Source organism: Ictalurus furcatus, chromosome 18 (genome assembly GCF_023375685.1).
Source record: "Ictalurus furcatus strain D&B chromosome 18, Billie_1.0, whole genome shotgun sequence".
Taxonomy (NCBI): domain Eukaryota; kingdom Metazoa; phylum Chordata; class Actinopteri; order Siluriformes; family Ictaluridae; genus Ictalurus; species Ictalurus furcatus.
The window spans coordinates 20,710,011-20,736,037 of record NC_071272.1 but is presented as its reverse complement, the minus strand read 5'-3'; the positions used below and the strand labels follow the sequence as shown (position 1 = coordinate 20,736,037).

Genomic DNA, 26,027 nt, shown 5'->3' with positions numbered 1-26,027 from the left:
CTGTTAAGTCTTGTTGTTTTTTAATACTCAACTGTAGTGATGCACCAAAATCTTTGGCCAGTTAATCAGGATTTCTTCATTTCTTAACCTGTTTATTAGCATAATTTATACAATTTTGATTTGACTTTCAGGAAAACTGAATTAGGTACGGAAAACACTGACACCATAGTGTAACCGTAAAATGTTTGCAGTGTAAATCAGTGCGTAGCCACCATTGTTAATCCATATTATTCATTATATTCATTCCTTATTTCTGTTCTTGCACCTGTTTTAAAATAATCAGCACATGACTGAACAAAACCTTTTTTTTGTCATGAATTTGCAATCAGAAGCTTATAGACTTGTTTGTGAGGTAATGGATTTGAGTTTATGGGTGCGTCTCAATCAGCTCCATAGTTCAGTAGTCAGGACACTGATCAGGGTCTAACGACTTTATTTGACTCTAACGACTTTATTGATTTTTTTAAAAATCTACTAACTAGTCTACGATCCTACTTGAAGTATCATGATAGACAAATTAATATGACATATAATGTTAGAAAGATGTCCGTCCTGCATGTTGTGGTTAAGTGCCAGTGGTGATGTTTTACAACGCGAGTACGTAATCATGTTACCGGAAATTGAGTCATCAGTGTCCTAATGTGTAGTGAGTCTGGGTCTTTACCAGTGCCCGAGCTCATGTACATCATATACTGATTCACCACCTAGGGATCTAGGGAGCTGATTGAGACGCACCCTACTGTATGTTTTGTGTAATGTCAAACATTAATGTTGGTGTCTTCTATATATTTTATTTATTCAGGATGAAGTTGATGCCCGGAGGTTGCTGCAGCAATCAGTCACCTGTTAAGACAGCTTGAGTGGGGAGCGCATTTTATTTTGAAAATACACTGCCTCCCCTGCCCCTCTGACCGCACGGCACTGATATACACACACACACACACACACACACACACACACACACACACACACATATATATACACAAATACACACCAATAGACTACTACTGTTGTTTTTTTTTAGAAAATAAAATGTTTTTGTACATCATAAATAATTAAAGGAGATTGCTATCTGACAGTATTAATAGTCCAATTGTAAACTTATCCTTATCTACAAATTTATAATGAGTTTTTATTTTTTAATTTTCTCTTACTGTAAGCGATAATGCTATTGTTACTGTATGTACTCATGCCACGTTCACATCATGTGGGAGAATGGTAAAATGTCCCATTGTTCTGACTTGAGAGCATTCGTGCATTGCCAATTTGTTTACTCAGTGTAGTTTTTGAAATGATTATTATTATTATCTAACATTAGATAACATTCACATACGATTGTGTTCATGTTAAATAAGTGAACATCTTCCTGCAGTTTAATAGCCCAAAAGAGGCTGGTGCAATTTACTGGCTGTAATTCATAATGACATTAAATTAAAATAAAAAAATGTAATTCCTTATTTCATTGGATGTGTGGCATGATTATGCAGTCCATTACCTCACTACTGGTTTGGGAAAGCTCCCCAAGCTTGGAATTGCTACTCACATTAACAGCTGTCATTAAAGGTTCTCAGTAGGAAGTTGGGAATTACAGTTTTTCTCATATGATGTGAATGCAGCATTAACCAGCTCTTATGAATGTGATTAATGTGAACCAATTTTTTGTATTAATAAATGGTACAGATTTTTTCTTATCTTTCTGATTTTCCTTACATTTAATGTGTATCTGTTGCTACATTATACTATTATAATAGAGACTGTGTTTTGATCCTAATATAACTATAGAATCTCTAGAGTCAATGGAAGACAGATTTTCCAGCATAATATCTACCCATATGTGGAGATTGGCATGTCCAAAGTGTCCGTAGTGTATGAACGGGTGTGTGAATGTATATAGATCACATATACATTCACACACCAGCTCATACACTACAGACACTTTAGACATGCCAATCAGCCTACCCTGCATGTCTTTGGACTGGAGGAGGAAACCGGAGTACCCGGAGTACGGGGAGAACATGGAAACTCCGCGCACACACAGGTCAGCGGTGTAAATCGAACCCCCAACCCTGGAGATGTGAGGCAAACATGCTAACCACTAAGCCACTGTGCACCCATTAAAATAAATCGTTACTAAGAATAGAAAATACATGAAACAGGATTATATATGAATTGTAATCAAGAAGAGACAGTTGAGCATATCATACTACACTATAAGGCATATGAGGAAGAAAGAGGATCGACTGCAAAGAAACTAAAGGACAAACTTGATACTAAACTCACATTACAAAATCTACTTTGTTCGCCAGGACCAGCAAAAATATACAGAGTACTATTAGAATATCTAAAAACAACCGGTTTAGATAAAAGGATTTAAAATGAGATGAATATTCAAATTGGATAGTAAAGTATAAATAAATAAATAATAAAAACAAAATATACATTTCCCTCCACCCCCATGTCGATGCTTTACACTCCTGTCCAGCTGGTGGCGGTAATGCGCCATTTTAACTGGTTTGCCAACCTGCATAAAACAACAGAAGAAGAAGCATTCAAATTTAAACGCGGCGGCTGTATTTTCTGCTCGCCTCGGGCGGGATATTTGATTATTCTTAATTAAGCACTTTCCCTACTGTGTTTGTTTAAAGGTGGTACACATCTAGAGGGGAAATGATGGTGAGCCGAAAAAGGTATGTGTTAATGTTTGTTTTAAGAAATAGTTGTGTGAGATTAAGCTAACCACAATAATAATCCGGTACTGATAGTAACAGCAGATTATCAGCACTTCCTTTTCCAAAACTTGAATTAAAATTTTCAATAAACTAATCCGGTCTTAAATGGCTTGCTAGTGTTTTCTTGAGGAGGAGCTCGACTTTTAAACTGCTAAACTGTCAGAGAAGCTTCTCTCTCTCTCTCTCTCTCCTCCAGATTGAAATGAACGTTAATTTAAGACTAGCAACAATTACGTAATAACGTTTATCTTCCCACAGGATACAGTGAACAATACAGAAATTAAACTGACTAAACATTTCGTCTGAGTTCTACAGACTGATGTTGTTTAGAAAATAAAGTACGGTTTTATGAAACGACGTAGAAAACGGCATTGAGCCGTTTAGAGGTCGGAAGAGTCGGTTCTTACTGGTGTGCTAAGCCGACTCATCTGATTCACCGAAAAGAGTCGGAAGTACCATCACTACTTTGATAAGTGGCATGAATACTGATTCAACAACAGAATGTTTGGGTTTTCACTGCTTTTATTCCATTATTAAACTGATACTTAATGGTATTTATACAATACATATACAAAGTATGCAATTGCAATACCAGTGCAAAGTTTTGCACTGTTATGAATGTTTTTTTTATTATTCTTTTCACATTACTCACATTATGTTGTGTTAAATCATTTTAAGGTTGTAAACATTTTTGTTTTTAATTACTGTATCATATAAGTTAATGTTAGAAGTCATTTGCTAAGCATTAAGGTTATTCTAAAATGATTTGACCTTACAGTGAAGCCCTGGCTTCTTCCCTCATAACCGGCATCAATCACGCCATGGCGAGGCTGGTGGACATCTGGGACAGTATCGGCATCATGGAGGAACAGAGGATTGAAAGGATGCAGACTGTTAAGAACTACATAGAGGTGAGTAGACGCATTTATCGTGCTCTGTTATTTTGTGTATTTTTGTTAACTAATATATATAAATAAATATATAATTTTTTTTTTTGTTGTTCCACAAAGGTCCTTTTGAAGGACATGATCACTGAAGAGGAGTCGCTGAGACACTGCATCAAAACCAGCATCATTACGACTCAGAAGCAGTTGGAGACGCTGTGTCTCGAGTTGTCAGTGGAACCGTATAAAGTAGGTTTGGCAGGATGGTTTAGATATTTTTGGACAAAGGGTTTGAACTTTAAAGACTTGAGCAGTAAACATTTATATGTTCCTTTCGTGTATGGTGTCTACAATTATGTACAGTCAAATTACAGCTGTAGCTCACTTCCAAATCACTACTGTAATTTACTGTGTAAAACACTACTGTCTGTTATATCTTTGCAAACATTTTCAAACAAAATCCCAAATGAATAATAATCCATTAAAAAAAAGGTGCCATACTCCAAAGAGCACTTTTTTTGACAGTACATATACTCAGCAAAAAAAAAAAAGAAACGTCCTCTCACATTCAACTGCTTTTATTTCCAGCAGATGTCTTAACGTGTATATATTTGTATTAACATAAAAACATTCAACAGTTGAACAAGTTTCACAGACGTTTGACGAACAGAAATGGAATAATGAGTCCCTGAACAAAGGGGGGGGGGTCAATATTTATTAAAAGTAACAGTCCGTATCTGGTGGCCAGCAGCTGCTTTAAGTACTACAGTGCATCTCATCCTCATGGACTGTACCAGATTGGTCAGTTCTTGCTGTGAGATGTTACTCCACTCTTCCACCGAGGCATCTGCAAGCTCTCCATCACGTCCGTGGGGACACATGGTCACATGTAATTTTCCACCGCAAGGACGATCAGCTGTCCTTCCTGTCTCCCTGTAGCACCGTATTAGGCGTCTTACATTACAGACATTGCAGTTTATTGCTCTGGCCACATCTGCAGTCCTCATGCCTCCCTGCAGCAGGTCTATGGCATGTTCACGCAGGTGAGCAGGAACCCTAGGTATCTTTCTTCTGGTGTTTTTTCAGAGTCAGTAGAAAGGTCTCTTCAGTGTCTTAAGTTATTGTAACTGTGACCTTAATCGCCTAGCGCCTGTAAACTATTAGTGTTTTAAGGACTGTTCCACAGGTGCATGTGCAATAATTGTTTATGGTTCATTGAACAAGCATGAAAAACATTTGTTTAAACCCTTTCCAATAAAGATCTGTAAAGCTTATTTGGATTTTACAAAATTCTCTTTAAAATACAGTCTCCTGAAAAAGGGACGGTTCGGGGTTTGTTTTGTTTTTGGTTTTTTTTGCATGCAGAGTATATTTATTTTTATTGTGTTTTAAAAATGATTTTACATAATTCTGGTCATCAGCAGTGACTAGGGAATGTACAAATGTGCTAGTCTGTACAACCCCTAATGTACATATAAAAAATGTTATCCAATATCGCATACAGTTGCATAAATTCTATTCGCACTTATTTCCTAGTATAGTCCTATTGTACTTTCAGATAACTAATAACTATATGCTTAAAAAAAATCCTTTCTTTATGACCCTTTAAATGCTCACAAAGATGCTGTGGCCCAGGCATTGACTCACTGACAGACTTTGACTCCCCCTGGTTTAGAGCCTCACTTAGAAGCAGTGTTGACTGAAGAATTTATGCAAATAAAGAAATTATTATTATTATTTTAATTACAATAATAATGCAAATACTTCTAGTGTTTGTTGTTGAATTAAACAACTGCCCCTAGACTTCCATAATAAGTATTGCAAAGTGTTTATAGTGAGGTCGATATTGTAGTGGAATTCACTCTGTGCTGAACCTTTCCAGGTAGAAGAAGACCTGACGGTTCTGCAGCTGGAGAAGAACCTGCGCTGTCGCCTGGAAGCTCTGCAGAAGGAAAAGAGTGAGCGTCTGAGGGAGCTGAGTGATCTGACGCAGCAGGATGAGGAGCTGTGTGTGACTCTGTGTGCTACACCCTACTACATTCCTACAGGCAGCATGCCCTCTCGTACACAGCTGCAGGAGCTCCAGGAGCACGTCGTGCAGCTCAGCAAGGAAAAAGTAAACACACTCGTGCTTCTTTTTTTTTTTTTTTGACTCTCATCCACATCTTGTCTCTTTTCACATGATTTCATTTGTGGGAAACGTTTCCATGTACGTTAGCTACTGCTCACACAAACTGAGCACAGGCGAACCTTTTCATTCTCATTGGACGTTGTCTTTTCGCGCTTTTCGTTGGGTGGCTCACCTCGGCACATTATCCATAATCCTCCACGTTGTTATTTCCAGTGGCAAGTAAGCTGTACCGTACTTAAAAAGCTGTGCTGAGTTTTATTCTCTTCTTGATCATATACCATGCGAGCAGAGCCTGGACAGGTGGGCGGAGCTAAAAATAGAGCAGACCGCTGATTCGTTAAATGTAATCACACAGAATCGTCCTGATTAATATGTCTGACTGGCACCGCTTATCTACAGGCACTAGCGTGGTGTCTGCCAAATAGGGATGGGCGATTATAGACTTAACTTTATCATGATAATTCATGTTTCGTTTTTTGCAGTAATGATATGAATGGCGATGTAGCAAGTAACTAGTAACCTTCAACACTCTTTTTGGCCACAAGTCACATCAGAATACATTGATCAAATGTGGAACAAATCTGAATGTTCCACCCTTCTGTTGATGCGGGTTTTTTGACACGCTTTACAAATCAGACGGTTGATTTCACATCTGATCTTCTCGATCCGATCCACTTCTATATTATGGAGGAAGCTCCATTTTTGGGGATTAATTCTTCTTCCTCGTCTAGGGTGGAACTCCACCTTCCGCCATGCCTTTTCTCATCCTATGTGTGAGAATGCCCATGTTGCATGTAAACCCGTCATCAACTCTATTGTCAATATCACGGGATGGAATTATCAATATCCTTGGGAGGAATTGTACCCGTATATCATGGACGATTACAATTAAAACCTGCCATCTTCTATTTAAGAACCTAAATGACTTCCTAGTCAGAATGTTTGTGCTCTACATGGGCTGAAACCTAATTCTTGGTGCTCTCATTAATGGCGTAGAAAGACGTTTGAGATTCAGACCTACAAAATGCGTCTACAAACACTTCTACGTGTTTATCTTTAAACATTGTTTGGTAATGTTGTGGGTGTGTGTGTGTGTGTGTGTGTGTGTGTGTGTGTGTGTGTGTGTGTGTGTGTGTGTGTGTGTGTGTGTGTGTGTGTGTGTGTGTGTGTGTGTGTGTGTGTGTGTGTGTGTGTGTGTGTGTGTGTGTGTTTGTGTGTTTTTTTTTAAATAAGTATCCTTTGGTGAGGTTTGCACTCGGACTTTTCTGTACTTTCCTTAAAAATTTCCCTACAGGATCCTGATTATTAATCACAGCTGCCTCACTGTTCCATCTGTTTGTGTAGGAGAGCAGGGTGAAGGTGTTCTCTGGGCTCCGGGAGGACATCAGAAGTCTGATGGATGAGATGGGCCACGAGCCAGAAACCAGTCTGGAGCAAGAGTCCGTCTGTCCGGACACGGACATCTTCCTGCTCACGCACGACAACATCAAAGCTCTCAAGCTGTTGCTCAGTCAGGTAGGTAGAGTACAGTTTCGAAAGGGTTTAATGATGAGGTATAAATCATTGCTGCAGCTGCTGTTACGAGATAAAATGTATCTAGAACAGCCACATGTTCACGGTCTGTCCTGTCCTGTCCAGCTGGAAATGAAGAAGGAGTCTCTGATTTCATCCCGGGACAAATTGAAGGATCGTGCTACGAGCCTGTGGAATCGCCTGAGCTGTCCGGACGAGGAGGCGGGGGAATTCAAACAGAAGCCACTGAGCGCTCTCTGTGATGATATCAAAAGGGTATGAGCTTGTACACCTGAGATCATGGCACCAAAAAAGAAAACAGAAAATGGTTACACTGAAATTTGTGGCCACCAAATATTTTAATAGGAAATTGGTTTATAATAATAATAAATTGTGTCAGTTTTTCAAAGACCACAGTGATGCGGTTTTCATTTCATTGGTCATCAAGATCAATATATGAATAAATTAATATATCTCGGGCTGGTCTGAATAAATTGACTACTCGAGTGTGTGTTTGTTTGGTATTAGTTGTCCAACTACATTAATTGGTTTTAGTTACCCTTTTTGTTTCACCCAAATGCAGATGACTTTTGTGAAAACTCTCTCTCTCTCTCTCTCTCTCTCTCTGTGTGTGTGTGTATATAATATATATATATATATATATATATATATATAAAGTTCCAGTAATTCAGTCTGTACCGGATTTCAGAGTTAGTTTTTTTTTTTTTTTTTTTTTTTTTTTTGTGATTGTTGCAGCCAAAAATGCTTTATTTTGCTGCTGCTTTTTTTCAGAATTTGCAGGGGGGGTTTTTTTTGTTTGTTTGTAGAATTATTTAATGTTTAGTAGAAAGCTACTCGAATTGGCGTAATTTCAATCACACGAAATTGTTTTGCACGGTCTTTCACAGTGATGTTTGGTAAACGAGACCTTTTTAGCTGTCCTCTTGTTCAACGCACGTGAATCGAAGAAGGCTTTGGGTGAATGCGTGTCGTGATGTCACATGATGCGTCTTGGCCCAAATCTGAGGGAAATCTGTGGTAATTTAGAAAAATTGCAAGCTCCGAGTTTGCTTTATTTTGCGTTTTAAAAAAAAAAAAAAAAAATTCTGAAAAATGTTGGTTATATGCAGGTTGATTTCATTTCATTAGTGTGATCACCTTTTCACTATTAATGTGTCATCTCCCCCTACTGGATATAGTTTGAAGTGCAGTTATGAATATGCTTAAAATTGTGTTTAAGGTTGGTTTTGTGAAACACTTTACAAATTGTTTCAGTCCCAATGAGAATTACTTTGAATACCATCCATTCAGTCCACACTGCTTGTGTCACACACGCTAACACATGGATAAAATGGACACACAGCTGGATTAAAAAAAGTCATCAGACAGTGGGGCATGTTAACAGCCTGTTCACCTTTTTTCTAATCTATCAGTATCACTAGTATACTAAAACTTTTCTGTGAAACTACAGGTTGTACAATGTTGATGTCTGTAGGTTATGATTTGAAATAAACTTTATGATGCATTGACAGTATGATTTCTATGGAGTTTATGCTTAACAGCACATGTTGGAGCAGCAGGTTGATTTAGAATGCTGTCTATTGCACCAGCGTTCAGGCCTTATGTGTCCATGTGATTTGGAGGTGTGGCTTTGTTCATGTCAGCTTAACCAGGGTTATATGTCTGAAGTTGACTTGTTTTGTCTAAACTGGGTGTGTTCGCAGTGGCAGGGTGTGGTGGATCGTCTCGCGCTGCTCCAGAGGACCAAGCTGGAAGAGGTGATCGATAAAGTACGACAAGAGCTGGTGGTCTTCTGGGACAAGTGCATGTTCGGTCCAGAACAGCGAGAACCTTTCAATGTCCACTTCTGTGATGGTGAATATAATAATGCTGGATAAATCAAGGTCACGTTGTCGTGTTGTGGCTTATGTTCTTAACCTCATGTGTGCTGTCCTGCAGCTAAATACACAGAGGAGCTGCTCAGCCTGCATGACCGCGAGCTGCTGAAGGTGAAGGAGTTTTACGAGAAGGCGCTTCCTTTACTGGAGAACATCGAGAAATGGGAGAGGAACTGGGCTCTCTTCCAGGACTTTGAGGTGCAGAATTTCAGAATATGCCTCTTGATCTTGAGCTTAGCATGACATTTAAACACTCTTGCTGGTGTTCAATCAGAGGATTGCTGAAAAGTTACTGTTTTTAATTCAGAGAAAGGCGGCAGATCCGAATCGCTTCGCCAACAGAGGAGGCGCTTTACTGAAGGAGAGCAAGGACAGAGCAAAAGTGCAGAAGCTGCTCCCTAAGGTACATAAACGCCACTGCGCATATATATATATATATATATATATATATATATATATATATATATATATATAATATTATATTATATATATATATATATTATATTATATATATATTATATTATATATATATATATATATATATAATATAATATATAATATTATATATATATATAATATAATATAATATATATATATATATATATATATAATATAATATAATATATATATATATATAATATAATATAATATATATATAATATAATATATATATAATATATATCACCTTTAATGTGAGTTTGTCTGTTGAAGCACTTCAAATTTTACTTTATGTATAAAGATATTCTGCAGATATGTATTTGACCTACACTGAGTTTGTTGGCTGAAGAGGGGGGGAGTCCCTAGTCCCTAGCAGTCATATCTACTGCACTCATATTTTTTTTTGGTACACTTGTATTGGTTGTTATTGTAACACCACTGATCAAAGAAAACTATTTAAGCACCTGCCAATATGACTGCTTGACCATGGATTATGTATTAAGGGTCATGTCCTGGAATAGTTTTAAATCTTTTCAGCACAGAGTTTACTTAAAAAAAAAAAAAAAAAAAAAAAAAAAGGGTATACTACTGTGTGTGTACATACACTATGCTTCAGTTCTCCCATGACCCACTTTCATAATGCTGTTCCTTCTTGTCACAAATTTCTGATGTAAAAAAGAACACTTATAAAAAAGAGAAATCTTTTCATTGGATTAAAATGAGTCGCATGTTCAGAAATTCCGATCTAAAACTCCTTGCTAGTGGGGCTTGAATTAAATTGGGAAAATTCAGATCTCTTTCGCGTGTGGGTTGGGGTCCCCCCCCCCCACCAACTCCCCTCTGGCATTGACATTTTGCATTGTCCTAATTATAATATGCTGGTCTATGTGCTACAGTTAAAGCAGTTCCAGATCGCTGCTAATATGACCCTGAACTTGTCGGACAAGAACGTTGGTAATGGTACTCTGCCAGGACTGTAGTTAAGATTTTCAGGCCAGGAAAAGGCACAGGACACACAGTACACCAGCAGAGGACGCTTTAGAGACACAACATACATTATGGGAAATAAAAGCTTGCTACGTTAAGAAGTTTTATACAGTGAAGTCAGAGATGTATTTGTCTGGAAAATACTGTGCATAAATAAGTGTGTTTTTGCACGTACAGCTAGAGGAAGATCTGAAATGTCGTGTGGAGGCTTGGGAAAAGAATCGAGGCTCACCGTTTCTGATGAGAGGACAGAGGGTGATGGAGTACATCTCTAAACAGTGGGAAGAGCATCGTTCACAGAAAGACAAGGGAAAGAACGAGCGAGTGAGTGATCTGATGGTTCACACATGCGCTGCGATGCTTGTGATAATTTGCGTAACAAGATGATTGAACCGTCTCTGAATTACAGATGTCTAAGAAAGCAGACAGCACTCAGTTTAAAACTCCAACTAAGAGACCTCATGGAGCAGCCAACATCAGCGTGACCCCCGGCAAGATACGGAAGGTGCTACAGACTCAAAACCATGTTAGCATGATGCTGGGTTTTATTTGAGGTTTTTTTTTTCTTTAACCTTGTACCTCTTTTACTTCCCGTTAGACTCCTAATCAGCCTTCGCTGCGTATCCCGACGATGAGCAGCAGCACCAGCAGTGCGTCCACCACGTTTGTGTGTGTACCCGGCAAGCCTCCACTCTCAGCCAGGGTAAAAGTTCCTACTATCGTTTCTTCTAGACTGTGTTCCATATATGGTGTATTGAAATATTTTTGATGTTTAGAGATTCCATTGCTAATTTTGTTTTGGATGGTACTGTATTCAGTATTGGCTGTCCCTCTGACATCACTGGAGACGTTGCTAGTTCAGTTACACTTGGGGATACATGGGTAACGATACTGCTATTGGAATCGGCCTGATGTCATCCTCATTTACTCATTAAAAACTGCTGATGCTATGTGGTGTAAGCCCTAGTGTATGGTGTCGTGCTAATGAAATGACGACAATCTGGATACACACTATGGCCAAAAGTATATGGACACCTGACCGTCACAGCCATATGTGGACCTTCCTCAAACAGTTGCCACAAATTCAAACGCACACAACTGTTTAGAATATCTCACTGGAAATAGGGGTACTAGCCCAAACGTGTTCCAGCATGAAGACGTGGTTTGTGGAAGAACCTGAGTGGCCTGCACAGAACCCTGACCTCAACCCCACTGGGATGAACTGGCAGACTGAATGCACCCCAGGCTTCTTCACCCAACATCACTGCCTGTCCTCACTAATGCTCTTGTGGCTGAATGAGAAAATCCCCACAGCCACATGGAAAGTCTTCTCTGAAGAGTGGAGGCTGTTCCAGCAGAAAGAGGTGACCAACTATGGAATGCGATGTTCAACAAGCAATTATGGGTATGATCTGTGGGTGTCCATAAACTTTTGGCCATATAGTGTATTTTGTCATTTATTATCAAAGCAGACCATAAACTGCTCTGAAAATATCAGTAGGAGGAACTACAGCATCTTCTTCTTACAAGTAACTTGATTACTAAAAATGAGCGCAAGGTGCCATGAATTGTGCACACGAAGGTCTGCGAGCACAGAGCGCTGAAGTAAGCGTGTAGTGAAACTGCTGCTTGTGAGAAAGAGCACTTCAGTCCTGCGAGCACTGAGACACGCCATTCTGCTCACGAGGCAAGGTGCAATTCAGTTTTCAATAATCATGGCTGAAATTGGTCAAAAATGAGACAAAAGCACACCTTTTGGTCACAAGAGATGACCAAAACAGAAAAAAGCATGGTTTTATGATGTTCTGTTTATGCCTGGTTGTTTGTTTGAGATTTCTACGAGACAACATGATTCGAGTGGTGGTGTCAGTTTTGAAGGATGATCTATTTGAGGAGAATGTACAGATGAGGAGGTGAGAGCTGGACAGAGTAAAGGATTAAAGCACTGCTGCATCGCTCTCTTTAGGTAGAGATTAAGTGAATAATAAATCCCACTGCATGACTCTCGGCAAGTAGTTGAATGGCATTCTGGGTAATGTAGGAAACCAATAACCAAAGTGAAACTAGACCACCAAAAAAGCTCTAAATTTCATTATAAAATATAGCCTGCTTCTCGCTGGGTATCACGTTAATTATAAATCCCGATATGCAAGGAGTTGGGATGGCTTTTCCTTTCCAAACTGTTCTTTCTCACTAGAGGGTGCCGTTGCCTAAAAGGACGAGGTTCAAAACCCGTTCAGATTTATCCCTTGTGAATGTTTGAAGTCTTTTCTGCCATTATGCAGAAACTCATCAGCGGTAAGATTTTCCTTTTTTTTTGTTCATCTTCAGCAAAAGGTTAAAACTTTGGAGGCAAGCTCAGGCCCTCTGACACCACTGCAGGAGCTCAACAGTGATAAGAAGCTCATCACTTTCAGCTACTCTGACTTTACAGTGAGTAAAAAAAAAAACAAAAAACACTTTTATTACACTTCTGACGAAGGCACAGAGTCGTAAAAGAGCTGTGACGTCTCTCTTATATTGAGTTGCCAGTATGGGTGGGTGATCTGACCCAAATATCATATCCTATGATATAACTATATAAATAACATAGTCCATCTGAATATTCGATTCTGATTGGCTGAAAGGTGCGTGTTAAAACCATTTGAATGCACAGGTAGTCCCAGTCAGTTTAATCACTGTTCTAAATGAATGACCTGCCTGTAAACAACTGTAACCATAGTAACATACAGTAGTTAAACTCGCAGCTGCATTATTAGTTATTATTAATACAAAAATTATTATTAGTCTTGTTTTCATCTGATTAAATGCTAAATGAATGCTAAATTCCACATCTGTACTGTGGAACTTTATGTATAGTAAGTCTGCTTTCACACTGGGTGGTGTGTTTGTTTGTTTTTGTTGTTTTGTTTTTTTTAACAGTGCACATTTTGCATGTAATCATACAGGAAGTAGCCTTTTGTTAAAATAAAAAATAAAATAAATAAATAAATCTGGTCCAGTCAAGTTGGGGGGAGCTAGAATAACAAACTGAGGACACCATGTTGAGTTTCCAACTAAAAAAGGAAACCGCGAAGTGTGAAAGCACCCTAAAAGTAGCATGATGAAAGTACAGTGGTGTGATCTGTATTGTTTTGGCTTTGGTGCAGCAGATTGGAAATGAACCAGCTATGAAGTGAGTGAATATGAGCTGTAAAATATGAATACAAATATGAACTGCAATTTGAAGGTAATGTCCTCTATACTCCACCAACCCCCCCCCCCCCCCCCCCCCCCCAACACACCACACACAAACACTCACTTGGTGTTGCTCCATCAGGTCCAGAAAACAGCCAGTGTCAATTCCCAGTTGTTTCCTTTAGTAAGTGAAATGAAACTCCGTGGGATTCCAGGAAACATGTTTAACTATTAAACAACTCCAGTTTTTGCAAGGCTCCTTGCTTTTGGTAGAATGGGGTTTTTCTGTGCAGTTTTAATGTTCTAAGTCCTGCATTTTTCTTCCCACAGACTGAGTTATCAAGAAATGGCAATCACGACGCTGTTCTGAACTCCACTGTTAAAGATGTGCTGTAATTCACCTTCAAAGTGTGTCATTTTCATTTTAGGTCAAATTTTCATGAGCAGCTGCTTAAGGCATTTCTTTTTCTCAGGTAATGTGTGCCTTTTTTTTTTTTTTTTTTTTTTACTTTTTTTTTTTATTATTATTTAAAGCAGTGTTTTGTTTTTAGTTTTGTTTTTTTATTTTTGTATCGGGTTTATATACTCTTATCGGGACATGCAATGTATTCTATACATTTCATCTACTTCACATGCTTTTAAGCTGAGCACCTTAAAAGTACACGTGTGTCTGTGTGTGTATATCTTATATATCACAACTGTGTATTTTGTTTTCATAAAAGCCTAATAAATATCTAAATTTGTGTCTTTACTTAACTGCTGAGTCTGTTATCTGCATGTACAGTAACATAAGTTGAGTTGGATTTTTAACCCACCATCAAAACCAATAAAGCATAACGTGACATTAAAGCAAAATAGTTCATCATTTGAAAGCTGATGCCTGTGTTAAACTCTTAAAAATATTGACGGTATTTCTCAAAAACATAATTTTTTTACCTGCATTAGCTAATAGAACAGTTTCCACAACCCAATGCTACTAAAAACTCAGGGCTGTTTGAACTGTTGCCACTTACTGCTTGTTCTCTATTCAATTCAGTTTTATTTGTATATGGACATTCACAACAACCTTACAGGAAAAATATAAATTCAGGATATAAAGTTTAAATTTGTCCAACCCCAGTTCTGAAAAAGTTGGGACAGTATGGAAAATGCAAAAAAAAGTCATTTGAAATTTCAATTCACCCCGTACGGTACTATATTGAAAACGCATTCACACGTTATTTGATGTTTTTACTTTGAGTTTAATTTATTTTTGAAAATGTACACTAATTTCTGATGACTGCAACACACACTAAAAATATTTGTACAGTCGATTGTTTACTACTGTGTAACATCACCTTTTCTTTTAATAATACTTAAGCGTTTGGGTGCTGAGTGAAGACACATGTTGGTTAAGTTTAAGCAAAAATTTCCCTCATCCATCCATCGATGTTTACGCTACCATGAGCTTGTAATCCGGGCAGAATGTGGTTTGGCGTTGTCCTGCTCTGGATGGCAGTGTATGTTGCTCCAAAATGTGTACATATCCTTCTGCATTAATGCTGCCCTCACAGATGTGCAAGTTACCCATGCCATGGGCACTGATGCACCCCCATACCATGACGACGCTTGTTTTTGGACCTGATGCTGAGAACAGCTTGGATGGTCCTTTTTCCTCTTTTGCTGAGAGAACATAATGGCTGTTTTGTCCAAAAACTATTTGAAATGTTGACTCATAGGACCACAAAACACGATTCCACTGTGCCACTGTCCATCTCAGATGAGACCGAGCCCAGAGAAGTGGGCGGAGCTTCTGGACAGTGTTGATGTGTGGCTTCTGCTTTGCATAGTAAAGCCTAAACTGTGGATGAAGTGGTGAATGGTGTCAAGTGACAAAAGTTTACGAAAGTATTCCCGAGTCCATGTCAGGATACCCATTACAGACTCAAGATGGTTTGTAAGACAGGGACGTCTGAGGGATCGGAGATCACACGCATTCAGAAGTGCTTTTCGGCCTTGCCCTTTACACACAGAGATTTGACTGTATTCCTTGAATCTTTTAATTATATCGTGCACTGTAGAAGGTGAAATGCCCAAAATCCTACCGATTTGTCTTTGGGGAATGTTCTTCTCAAAGTGTTGGATCATTCACTGACGCATCTGTTGGCAGATCGGTGAGCCTCGACCCATCCTTGCTCTTGAAGGACCAGGCCTTTTTTGGAGGCTACTTATATACTATGATTAGACGATCGCCTCAGTCCCATTGCTTATTAGTCCTAAATTTCCCCTGTCCCAACTTTTTTTCTTTCATGTATCAAGTTCAAACTTAACGTTTACCTTCAAAAAAAACCTACGCAGTTGATTAGGTAAAACATCAAATACCTTGTCTTTGACTTATTTAAACAAAAAAACATATAAAGTACATTTTCAAATCACTCCTCTTTTGTTTTTATTAGCATTTTCCATACTGTCCCAACTTTTTCAGAATCGGAGTTGTAAATTTATCCGTAATGAACAAGCCAGAGGCGACTGTTGCAAGGGGAAAAACAGATGATATGAGGAAGAAACCTTGAGAGGATCCAGACTCAAAAACGGAACCCATCCTCATCTGGGTAACACCGGATAGTGCAATTATAAATAATTCCCTTCTATAACTCTGTACTACATGGTCAAAAAATGCCATTTTGTATCCAGGAAATTGATTGCAGTTTTCACATGAAGTCTATTTTGTTGAACTTATCCGCAGTTCACTGATGGAGACTTGAGTGCAAAACTTGTTCTTGGCAATTGTAGTCCTAAAGCTATCATAGAAAACTGTTCATATGAAGTGTGTCCAAAGCCATCTTCATGGTTTAGCCATGTTTTTAGCCGTCCCTGGCAGCAGCGAGTGATTTCCAATTGATGTTTGTGTGCACCAAAAAAGAGAATTTTCCTTCCTCCCTCTCTCTCCCTTCATTCCTTCTCCTTCCTTCCTTCCTTCCTTTTCCAACAAGAATCAGTGTTTATTATTGTCTATAACAGCAGCTATGACAGGAATGGCAATAAGCCTTAAAGTATCCTGAAATCCTGTTATAAAGAGCTTCGACTGGAGACTCCTTCCATAAACATCTGCTTACAGAAAACCATATTAATAATTAAATATGTTTTTAATTGGAGTTCTTGTGAATACTTTAAAAAAAAAAAAAACTTTAAAAAAAAAAATTAATACATTACCTGTGAGATGCTCTGCACTGTTTAAATCTGTTAACATTTACACCACACTTGACTGCTTAAAGCCGAGTGAGACTGTCAGAGTACAAATGTTCTTTCTTTCGTGAGTGGGTGCCGTCGCTTCGGATCCTTGTAATGTAGTTTGCATTTTTCTTAGTCAACCTTTTTCTTCATGTGTAATTGATTCACTTAAACACAATGGTATAATAATTTTGGCACTTTTGTGCTTTCAGGGCATCATGCAGCATTTTAAGTAATTAACCAATTTTCATTAAGCCATCATCTCTGAATATTCTTCCCGATTACATAATGTGAAGATAAACGACGTATTAGCGTTTTCTTTTCTTTTGTGTAAAGAATGTTTGCTGCAGTTGAATTTTTTTTTAATGGATACAATACTGAGCACACATTGGGTGGGTTTTTTTTTTTTTTTTTTTTTTAAACAATAAAACTTTTACACTTCTCCCACAGGTACATTTTAAACAATATTTCAACACACAAAATCGTATCAGAGAATACAAGAAGGTACAATAAGAAATGTCACATGGTGACAAATGTCATTGCTCCTTATTTCTGAAGCCAAAACTGTACACAAAAATAAATAGAGCAATCCATTTTGCTTTTTCAGGAGAAAAATGGATCTACCACAGGCTGATCTTTAGCATGTTGATGGAGAAAAAAAATTTGCTTTAAAAGAACAGTTCAGCCGCAATATAAATGTACGCACTGTTCCTCTTACCCAGTGTGGGGTTAAGACATGTTTGGTGTCCAAAATTTAATTTCTCACTGGAGCCAGAAGACTAAAGCTGTGTGTGTTTTCTCAACCGCTGATTCTAGCTAGGATGGAAGAGCGTTGTCATGGTTACAGTGTGCACACTACGTGAACAGCGGTTTTTGTGTGTGAAAGCAGCCTGATGTAGCTGAAGGAAACTCAATGATGCGATGTTTAACATCGTACAAAATGGATTATTAATTTATCGACACTAAAAGGCCCATGTTTGGGGTATGAGGAAAATTGTGTACATTTTTCTTTTAAGTAACCCCAGAGGAAGGCCACTTGGCTCACGCTGATACTGGACCATGAGAAATTCACTTCCCAACAATTTCAGTCTGGCAGTGTCCGCTCCATAAATGAGAAACGGGGAGGTCGGTGCTGCTCATGGCCGATTTGAAATGACATTTGGTCAAGGAGGAGGCCAGCTATGGATTTTTCTATGTAGCGTCCACTGTTTTCTTTTTTCCATTTGTCTAATTAGTTTCACTCAAATTTCATGGCTAATCATCTCTCATGTGCTGTTGTGCTTGGCTTAACCTTTACCATGACCTGAGCAAAGTCTGTGAGATGCTCGTTTGCAAGGTTCATTGTAGTGATTCAACTCTGGGTTTGTCAAAAAAAGGTAAAAATCCCAGAGTATTATAGCACTGGAGCCTCTCTGGATTATCTGAAGAAGCCATGTCTTCCACCTGTGAGCTGATGCTGGTTTGTAGTAACAGGTTGCTGCCATCTATATCTTTGTATTGTCTTTGTTAGAAAACACCAGCAGAATCCAGAGATTCCTGTTCACTAGTAAGCATTCGCTTGCCGTTGTCACTGCAGCTTCCGTTTGGAAGAAATGACAACCTGTGGAGGGACAACACTGACATTAGAACTTGTGTTACAAGTAGGAACATGAATGTGTCTTCCATCAGGATACACAATGAACAGGAAATAATGAACATAACACAAGCTATGAAAGGATTATGAACAATAAGGGACAATGATCGCAGCAGACTGCAGCCCATAATATGAACGCAAACACACCTTTAGTTCTCAAAAGTTCAAAAAGTCCCTTACTGTAGCTAACCTGACAGGATTTCTGTGCGAATGTTTAAGCCATATTCATAATCTATGTTCATAAACTATTGTACGCAGTGAATTTTGTGAACCAATGGTGACTTAGCAGTTCTCTAGGAAATCCTGTCAAGTTAGCTGACATTACTCAACTATCTAGCATAAGCAGTGTATATTATGAATATTCATGAAAAAAAAAATCCTGTCAGCTATGTCATGACAAACATTTATTTATACAAAATAATATATACAAACATTTATAAACACGGCTTAACAAATTCTCTCTGAAATTCTAGCATGTTAGCTCATGATCCCTTGCTAGCTAGTATTAGTAGCAAAGATTATAAATATGGCTTACAAATTCGTTTAGAAATTCCGTAAAGTTAGCTGATGTTGATCAGCTAAGTTTAGCTAGCATAAACAGTATATGTATATTAAAATTTAAGAATATGGCTTAAATATTCTCTCAGATATCCTTCCAAGTTAGCACATTATTGTTAGCCATGATTGTCATTTACAAATGATGACTTTAAAATTCCCCCCGAAATCCTGTCAAGATAGGTCATGTCAGCTTGCTAGCATAAGCGGTATACAGTATATATTGAATATGTCTGCTAAAATATCCTGTCAGGTTAGCTCATGTTAGCTAGCTGTCTCGCATCAGCTCTTAAATATTATGAATATGATAAAATTCCCCCTGAAATCCTGTCTGATTAGCTCGTGTCAGCTTGCTGATTAGCATAGTGGTTATACAAAGCTGCAAACATTTATAAATTTAACTCAAACATGTCTGTTAGCATTCCTAGCTAGGGCATGTTAGCTAGCTGGCTTATATAATAAAAATTCCTTCATCCTGATTGGTCTGCAATCCGTAGACAAGACCTTAATGCTAATGATGGAACATAAAAAAGTAAAACCATGCAGGGACAATATTCACCACAGCATTTTTCATTTATAAGAATATGCAGTCAAATAATTTAATTCTCCAACTTTATACAGCATGACAGCACATGGATGAACAGAGGGGAACTTTTGATGGAACATGATTTCTCAGTTACCTACAGTTAAGTTCAAAAAGCTGTGTGGCAGAATAGTCTTTTACATTATTCTCCCGCTACTGATACTGCATTGTGACTGAGAAATCTTCATTAAAGATCCCCAGGAGCATTACAAACACAGAGACAATGATTTTAGCCACAACATGGACAGAACCATCGGGGAAATACCTATTATTATGGGCCTGCCCATTGAATCTGTGTGCCAGGAGCTCCGGCAGAACTGGAGATGGCACCTCGATAAAAGTGCTCCTGATAAGTACATGAAATATAGAAGGTAAGCCTGATAATTTTACAACCAAGATTAACTCTGGCCCAAACCTGGGCTTTACATACGGCGGGGTCCAAACGTCTTAGACCACATTGAAATTCTGTTGTTTTTCTTTTCATACTGGAAATAAACAAAGTTTTAAAGAAATAATTAAAACAAAAAAAAAAAAGGAAATGTTCAAGAAATTTCAAGATTCTGCATGATTTGTTGGTTACTGTACAAATTTAAGCAAATTTATATACATATATTCCCTGAGCTTTATCTCTTCCACTGAAGAACGTGCTCAGACGACGCTCCCGTGGTTTTGATTAGGTTTTACACAAACTTGTGGAGTCCATACCAGCTCAAGTGTACACTGTAATTAAAGCAAAAATGAGACATACCAAATACCAAAGAAATTTTCAAAAGTATGTAAATATTCTGTAAAAATTTAACTTCTCAATCAAGTTATTGCTGATGATATCATTTATGGAATTAAAGATTTTGTATTCAATTTGTAAAGCATGCAAAATAGAAGCATTTTCTTTAGTGGTCTCAGACTTTTTGCCCCCACTGTATATACACGGTGTGTAACTACACTTAATGGCTATTTTATTATGTCCACCCACCATATAGGTCACTCTCTAGGTGTCCATCAATGGAACGGGGCCATCATGGGACCACCAGTGACCTGATATTAGTTGGGTGTTATTATTAATTCTTTAAAATTGTATACCTACAAAGTGCACCTATGTATACGGTAACAAAAAAATGATAACTTGGTGTGTACTAAGCACTAGGAAAAAAGAAAAGTCCACCCTGAATGACAATATTATAATCAATATGTGACCTTCAATAGTGCAAAAAATTAATTTTATAGTTAAATACTGAGTGGACTTTTTTGGCTTAAATGTCTTTCATCAACAGCTTGGTCTATATTCACTTTTGTTTCCTACATTACCAGTAACGCTGTTTCACTGCCCACAGTGGAATTTAATGTCACTGTCACGGGAGTTGATACTGAGTACCTCAGCTTGGGGTCATTTGAGCTTTCTATCTTGAAAATTGTACTGAGAACTGCAATGATACCGCTTCTGCTCATATTCTGTACATTCTTAGTATATACCGTAGGTAAAAATGTCTGAATGTGAAGGTGGATAAATGACGTTACATTTTAGCTTCAATTTCATCAGAGATGCTTACACAGCTCCTCAGTTTGAGTGACAAATCTGTTTTTCTTCTTTTTTTAAAAAACGAATGAAAATATTAGTTACTTGACAGCAGTCGCAGTCTATGAAAATTAGAAACAGAACTGGAGAGTGTCCTTGTGAAAAAAACTCATTATATATTTTACGGAGGAGAAATGAATTACGGTGCATTTAATGTGTAATAAATAATGTGTAATAAAACCTGCAAAGACGGCATAACAAATCATTCCAAGATAACGCCTGACCCAGATCCAAAAGCATTAAACGCAGTTTATCCTTGTGCAGGAAATAAAATGCTTTATGACGGAGAAAGTTCACAGAACAGTTTTTTTTGTTTGTTTTTTGTATTTTTTGCTAATACATACTTCACTTCCTGCCAGTAGAGGTGGGTGATATGACATAAATATCATATCAAAATACTTGAAGGCATTTCTACAATATATGATCACAGTATATCGTATCATATATTGTATCATAATATACACCGATCAGCCATAACTTTAAAACCACTGATAGGTAATGTAAATGACATTATCTCATTTCAGTGGCATTTGTCAAGTTGCGGAATATATTAGACAGAAAGTGAACAGTTCTCGAAGTTGATTTGTTGGAGGCAGGAAAAATGGGCAAGGTTAAGGATCTGAGAAACTTTGACAAGGGCCAAATTGCGATGGCTAGACGACTGGGTCAGAGCATCTCCTAAATGACCAGCCTTGTACAGTGTGCCCAGTATGCAGTGGTTAGTACCTACCAAAAGTGGTCCGAGGAAGGACAACCGGTGAACTGGCAAAAGGGTGTGTGTGGGGAGCGAAGGCTAGCCTCTGGTCCCATCCCACAGAAGAGCTACTGTGGCACAAATTGCTGAAAAAGTTCATGCTGACTATCATAGAAAGGTGTCAGAACACACAGTGCATCACAGCTTACTGTATATAGGGCTGCGCAGCCACAGACCTTTCAGAGTGCCCATGCTGACCCCTGTACACTGCTGAAAGAGCCTACAATGGGCATGGTAGCATCAGAACTGGACCATGGATCAATGGAAGAAGGTGGCCTGGTCTGATGAATCACATTTTCTTCTACATCATGCCGGGTGCGTGTGCGTCACTTTCCTGGAGAAGAGATGGCACCAGGATGCACTATGGGATGAAGGCAAGTCGGTGGAGGCAGTCCGATGCTCTGGGCAATGTTCTGCTGAGAATCATCATGTCCTAGCATTCATGTAGATGTCACCTTCACATGTACCACCAATGTTCCTAAACATTGTTGAAGACCAAGTATACCCCTTCATTGCAACGTTATTCCCTAATGGCAGTGGACTCATTCAGCAGTATAATGCGTCCTGCAACACTGCAAAAATTGTTCAGGAACGGTTTGAGGAACATGACAAAGTGTTCAAGGTGTTGACTCGGCCTCCAAATTCCCCAGATCTCAATCTGATTGAACATATGTGGGATGTGCTGAACAAACAAGTCCAATCCATGCAGGCCTCACCTCGCAACAAGACTTAAGGACTTGCCAGATACCACAGCACACCTTCAGAGGTGTTGTGGAGTCCATGCCTCGATGGGTCACAGCTGTTTTATTGGCACAAGGGGGACTTGCACAATATTAGGCATGTGGTTTTAATGTTATTCCTGATTGGTGTATACATTTAGCCAAAGAAGTTGGCTTTCTCATAGCACCCCTATTTCCCAACTCCAGCTGAAAGCAATTTTCACGTCATTGCTTTGACCCCTCAAGTTATTTTTGTGTCAAAAGTAACCACACACAAAATGCACTCCTGGTTGTTCATTTATGAATTGCAAATCTACAATCAGATTAATAAATCAATCATAAATGCAACTGTGATTATAACTTGTATTTCTACAGTACAGATTGGCTGCGAAAGCACACGATCTACGATTCTTGCTCAAGAGTTTTGATTGAAACATCTCACTAGTGTAATGTTTTCCGATTGAAGCTACAAACTGTCAAAACCCTGGGTGTAAAATCATGATGTGTGAAACCCAGAAAGTGAGACGTGTTACAGATTTAGAAACTTCATCAAATTGATTACTTTAGACAGGAAATGGCCTCCATATGTTTCTTTTCCCGAGCAGTGGTTAATACCTGGTTCTTAACTTTGGAGTTCCAGTGTAGTAAAAGCTTTATAGTGGATTTAAATTTCATCCCTCAGTTTGGAACATGGTTGGATAGGTTGGATTACAGAAAGAATCTGATCATAAAAACATTGTAAATCATGGAGGAGCAGAATATGGGTCAAGTATCACAGCATCATGTGTAAAACCTCAGCAGGTATTCACATCAAAGATCTTTAGTGTGATTAGCTTGAAAAATTGTCAATTTAGCCCTTCTTTTATTTTTACATAAAACAAGTAGCTACAAGTTTCTAGTACATGAAAACAGGGGTCTTTTTTTTTTTCCTTCTATACTTTATCCCATGATGAGTTAAATCTACACTGAAGGTTTAAAGGATTGATGCATGATCATACAGGTGATTGACTTGGCTCTGATTCAGTAGTCGTACCAACTGTTGAATTTTCAGCCTGTCTGCTACGGAAGCCAAGAAAGTTCATCATCACGTCCACAATTCTCATATGTGAGTTCCCTGCTACTCTCCTCTCTATACACCCCCCACCCTTCCAAGTCCATCTACATTTTCCTCAGACTTCTGCTCCAAGCTGTTGCTGTAACAAACACCCAGAGCAAACACACAGCAATATGACAGGCTCACATGCTTCACAGCATGTTTACTACCCAAGAGGCCTTTCAGAAGTTCCTTTCCGGACACCTTGCCAAAGTCAGATATGTGAGGTCTGTATCAACATTTTTTTTCCTCCTCTCCGAAATGACCACATGATCATTGGAAGAGGAGTTTGAATGCTTTCCAAGGCAACTTCTTCCTAAACTTAATATTGCATGTTACTAAACTGTTCTGATCTTGAACCCAAAATGTTTCTGCCGTCCAAAATAAAACTGTGATCAATCCCGGATGATAACCTCCGAAGCTCCATCAAATATTCATCTTATTATCCAAAACATAGTTCTAAACAGAATTCATTTATAACTGGAAACCAAAAAGTCATGCACACTTTGTCTATAAGATTCCCTAAACCTGTTAGGCACAACTAAAATGAATCGATTAAACTTTTAGAAGTGTCGTTTTTTTGGCCATTTCCTGAAGAACATAGCTTATCTGAGTGAACAGAACAAATCTTCAAAGCTTCAAAGAGAAATGGGATGTTGGCTCAGAATAAAACATTCGCCGCAGTAAGTATTCGATAATACAAACTTATCACATAGGAATCATTCTATATTAATAGTGTATACTGTAAATCTTCACCAATTGCAAACAGAACCACAAATAGCAGTGGAAAAAATTCCGAGGTTATAGATTAGTGCTTAAGCTGTCACGGAGAAATGAAAAATGTCGAGTTACCCTCAGGTCAGCGAGTATTTCAGGAAGGTATTTCAGGCGGTTCACATGAACCTTTACTATAATAAGACTTTGTCAGATACGATCAGTGACCAAGCACGGCTCTGTTCTCTTTTATGAGGTACATTATGCTCATCATGTTCAGTAATGCTCCCCATATGTCCAAACAGATTCTCATGACGCTGTGTGTTTTGAGACGCATTTACCAAAATGCAGGCCCTTCTCTGACTCAAGCTGACCAAATGTCTTTGGCTAATATAAACCCGGTGCTTCAACTACTGCTCGCAGTGATGTACTTTATTGCCATGAATACCATCACCATTCGTTTTCTGCGCCACGTTAGACTCTAAATGAAATGTATTTCTATACAACCCTAAATAGCTAACAAAATTCAGCCAAATTAAGAATGAAACCTATGTTAAACACAGTAATCCAAATTCACAGCTTTTATTCCATTATTAGTCCTGGTATTTATATGTAGATGTGTTAAACGACGTAGAACATAGCACATTTTGTGTCAGAACACCCAATTTGTAGGCGAGCAAAAATATTGCAACGTGTGATTGACAGGTGTTTCTTGTTACCCAGGTGTGTCCTGTTAGACTGTTTGAACGATAAATAGCTCTGAACATCTACTCTTGGTTTTAACCTTCAGTTTCACCTGTGAAGACTGCATTTGTTGTTAAAAATGATAAGCTGTCTATGGGAGAAAAGCAAGCCATTTGGAAGCTGAGAAAAGAGGGAAAATCAATCCGAGGCATTGCACAAACCTTGGGCGTTTGTAAATGTAAATTTGGAATGTCTTGAAAAAGAAAGAGACCACTGGTGCACTGAGGAACAGACACCGAATGGGTCGGCCAAGGAAAACAACAACAGCTGATGACTGAAATATTGTGAGAGCTGTGAAGAAAAATGCAAAAACAACAGTCAGTGACATCAACAACCTCCACAGGGCAGGGGTGAAGGAATCACAATCCACCATTCCAAGACTTTGAGAACAGAAATATACAGGCCACACCACAAGATGCAAACCACTCATCAGCAGTAAGAATCAGAAAGCCAGATTGGAATTTGCAAAGAAATACAGAGATGAGCCAGAAAAGTTCTGGAACCAAGATGAACTTCTACAAAAGTGACGGAGAGGCCAAAGCGTGGAGAAAGAAAGGATCTGCTCATGATCCAAAACATACACGCTCACCTGTGAAACATGGTGGAGGTAGTGTCATGGTTTGGGCTTGCATGGCTGCTTCTGGAACAGGCTCACTACTCTTTATTGATGGTGTAACTCATGATGGTAGCAGC

The 26,027-nt window shown here is 38.5% G+C and overlaps 3 protein-coding genes across 3 annotated transcripts in view; 2 read left to right on the top strand and 1 right to left on the bottom strand.

Moving 5' to 3' along the window:
• LOC128622386 (heat shock factor protein 5-like) overlaps window positions 1-1,391 on the top strand; it is a 5,792-nt gene extending 4,401 nt beyond the window's left edge. The window contains exon 5 of the mRNA XM_053648847.1: window positions 803-1,391. Coding sequence (XP_053504822.1) covers window positions 803-850 — 48 coding nt within the window. The 3' untranslated portion in view covers window positions 851-1,391. The remainder of the gene's footprint in view (window positions 1-802) is intronic.
• Window positions 1,392-2,498: 1,107 nt separating this feature from the next.
• Window positions 2,499-14,990, top strand: zgc:86764 (uncharacterized protein LOC797431 homolog). Its single transcript, XM_053648838.1, has 14 exons — window positions 2,499-2,687; window positions 3,508-3,640; window positions 3,740-3,866; window positions 5,500-5,729; window positions 7,089-7,259; window positions 7,383-7,532; window positions 8,981-9,131; window positions 9,216-9,352; window positions 9,462-9,557; window positions 10,757-10,903; window positions 10,989-11,084; window positions 11,178-11,282; window positions 12,911-13,012; window positions 14,087-14,990. The coding sequence occupies exons 1-14, from the start codon at window positions 2,668-2,670 to the stop codon at window positions 14,150-14,152; spliced, it is 1,731 nt and encodes a 576-aa protein (XP_053504813.1). The 5' UTR covers window positions 2,499-2,667; the 3' UTR covers window positions 14,153-14,990.
• A 3,390-nt stretch (window positions 14,991-18,380) lies between these two features.
• The window catches only part of si:dkey-247m21.3 (5-hydroxytryptamine receptor 4), a 47,079-nt gene continuing 39,432 nt past the window's right edge, over window positions 18,381-26,027 (bottom strand). The window contains exon 5 of the mRNA XM_053648843.1: window positions 18,381-18,566. Coding sequence (XP_053504818.1) covers window positions 18,473-18,566 — 94 coding nt within the window. The 3' untranslated portion in view covers window positions 18,381-18,472. The remainder of the gene's footprint in view (window positions 18,567-26,027) is intronic.

What these genes read in the sequence shown, in the direction of transcription:
- zgc:86764 (XM_053648838.1), top strand. Translation starts at nt 2,668, where the DNA reads ATGATGGTGAGCCGAAAAAG. An exon ending in AGTGGAACCGTATAAAGTAG is followed by an intron (nt 3,867 to 5,499) that starts GTTTGGCAGGAT and finishes CTTTCCAGGTAG; the next exon opens with AAGAAGACCTGACGGTTCTG. An exon ending in TGCAGAAGCTGCTCCCTAAG is followed by an intron (nt 9,558 to 10,756) that starts GTACATAAACGC and finishes TTGCACGTACAG; the next exon opens with CTAGAGGAAGATCTGAAATG.